Consider the following 2500-nt stretch of genomic DNA (forward strand, 5'->3'; position numbering starts at 1 on the left):
ATATATATAACTATTATTATTACCATGTCTTTTACTACAATTCTCATGTTAGCATGTGGTTATGGTTATGGTTGTAATAACGAGAGCGGACTTTGCTCAGTTCATGTAACGTTACTGAAACTGAGGTAAAGTTCAATAACGGTTACAAAACGGTCCAGATCTGATTATTTTCTCCTAATCACCACGAGTTTGCACATTTGCAGACATTTCGTTTAATTCAGAAGTCAAACGGCTTTTCTGACTATTATTCGGCGTTTCTGTGATTCTCCTCAGGCGCTTCATGACGGAATAATTCATCAGATTCAGCTCACCGTGTAAAAACTCAAAGAAACCGACACGACCACCATCCAGAACAGACTGGTTCTCCTGAAATACGAGCCACCGTCACTTTTGGCCATGATGAGTAATCACTCACTAACTAACTAACTAACTAACTTAACTACCGTACACTGCACTAATCTCCTCAGACTCTCAACGGTCAGTCGGTCAGTCACCATGGAGACCGCTCAGCACCGGAAATGACGGACCGCGACACAAAATAAAAGTCACGCTTTTAAAAGCTAATTGACTTGTTTATTTAAAAATGATTAACTTTAATAGCACGCTTTTCTTCGATTTGTGTATACGCATGTTCTACTTTTATGTTGTTGTATTATATTTATTTATTATATAGAAATTTGATCTTCCTGTTCATATGTATTTATGTTTTGCAATACAAACAAAAAAAAATACTAAATAAAAATTACCTGGATTAAAAAAATAAAAAATACATGCAATTTTGAGCAACAGAAGTAGCACTATGACTGGGAAAATTAACCGTGGTTTTACTACAGTAGCCATAGTTCATAGTATTTGTAGTAAAACTGTGGTAACCACAAATGTATGTTTTAAGCATTAGAATTTTAGTAAAAGCCATGGTAGTAAATTATAATAAATCTGTAAAAAAAAAATAAACACTATTTTTCATAAGCAGCATATTGATGTACGGTTCTAAATCACTACAGTATCTTCTGTAAGGATACATTTCTGAATAAAACCACACATACTGTTAGGATAAAACAGCATTAATGTGCTGGTTTGAGTGCTGTGTGTGTTTAGTTGCAGCAGTGGGATATTTTCACCACAGTAAAGTCACAGTAAACTCCATCATGAAAAAGGCCAAGCATGACAAGATCCGTTTTTATTACAAAAAGGTTTCAGAATCAGCCAAAAAACTCTCACACAATCGCTCAAGCGCTCTAAAACTAGCTTAAAACACACCAAAGCAAGCAGCTCAGAGACTGTAGCGAGTACAGAGGATTTCTGAGCACATACAGTGAGGAGCAACTCTAAATATTCAGTGCTGCCTATTACAAATGTGGCCACGTGTCAAGTTTAGAATGAGAGAATAAAGATGGAAAATAAAACAGATCCAGAATCAATGATTTGATCTTGTGATGCCAGAATTAAAGGCGTGCAGCTTCAGAAACGGATCTGAAACAGCGTAAGAGATGATTCAAAACACACAGAGCTGCTTTTAGGTGCAGCGCATATTAAATCCAGCACACCTCCTGCAGCAGGACCATTTCAAGAGCCCCTGACATGATTAGAAAGATATATTAGTTATGAAGGACCAAACTCTAGAAGAGCCGTCGACTGAAGCCCTTTACAACAAGACAACAGCCGCTCACAAACATTAGTCTTTCTGTAATGTTGATTCACAATATACTCTATATAACATCAATATGACGTTCTCTGCTTAGTTTGACTGACAGGTCGCTTGTGCCACAAAAATATTATTAGCAATAGTTCAACCAAAACTGAAAATGTGTTAAAAATGTGCTCATCTGAGATCAGGATGAGTTTGTTTCTTCATCAGGTTTGTAGAAATGTAGCATTGCATCAGTGTCTCAGCAATGGATGCTCTGCAGTGAATGGGTGCCGTCAGAATGAGAGTCCAAACAGCTGATAAAAACATCACAATAATCCACAAGTAATCCACAGCACTCCAGTCCATCAGTTAACATCTGGAGAAGACAAAAGCTGAAACACATCCAGCATTAAGACGTTTTTAACTAAAATACCATAGAGTCCATAATCCATAATAATGCTTCCTCCAGTGAAAAAGTGTTCTGGTGTGAATCAGGAGAGAAATCTGCACAGATCAAGCAGCGTTTAAACAGCTCTAAACTTTAACGCTTTTCACTTCTCCAGATGTTAACTGATGGACTGGAGTGCTGTGGATTATTGTGATGTTTTTATCAGCTGTTTGGACTCTCATTCTGACGGCACCCATTCACTTGCAGAGCATCCATTGCTGAGACACTGATGCAGTGCTACATTTCTACAAACCTGATGAAGAAACAAACTCATCCTGATCTCAGAACACATCTTCGTTTAGGGTTAACTATTCCTCTAAATCTGTGTCAGTTTGAGGTGTTTCTCAGTGTTTATAGGCATCAGGGTGTCATGGACAGCATTCAGAAAGAAGGGACGGGGATAAACAGCATCTCAAACCTCT

General features: G+C 37.8%; 1 protein-coding gene across 1 annotated transcript in view; it reads right to left on the reverse strand.

The window, feature by feature from the left end:
• Window positions 1-503, reverse strand: part of tmem254 (transmembrane protein 254) — a 6369-nt gene extending 5866 nt beyond the window's left edge. The window contains exon 1 of the mRNA XM_016439854.1: window positions 312-503. Within this exon, the coding sequence (XP_016295340.1) occupies window positions 312-398 (87 nt within the window). The 5' untranslated portion in view covers window positions 399-503. The remainder of the gene's footprint in view (window positions 1-311) is intronic.
• Window positions 504-2500: the final 1997 nt, after the last annotated feature.

The sequence above is a fragment of the Sinocyclocheilus anshuiensis genome, unplaced genomic scaffold (assembly GCF_001515605.1).
Source record: "Sinocyclocheilus anshuiensis isolate Anshui unplaced genomic scaffold, SAMN03320099.WGS_v1.1 scaffold2700, whole genome shotgun sequence".
In the NCBI taxonomy this organism is placed as follows: domain Eukaryota; kingdom Metazoa; phylum Chordata; class Actinopteri; order Cypriniformes; family Cyprinidae; genus Sinocyclocheilus; species Sinocyclocheilus anshuiensis.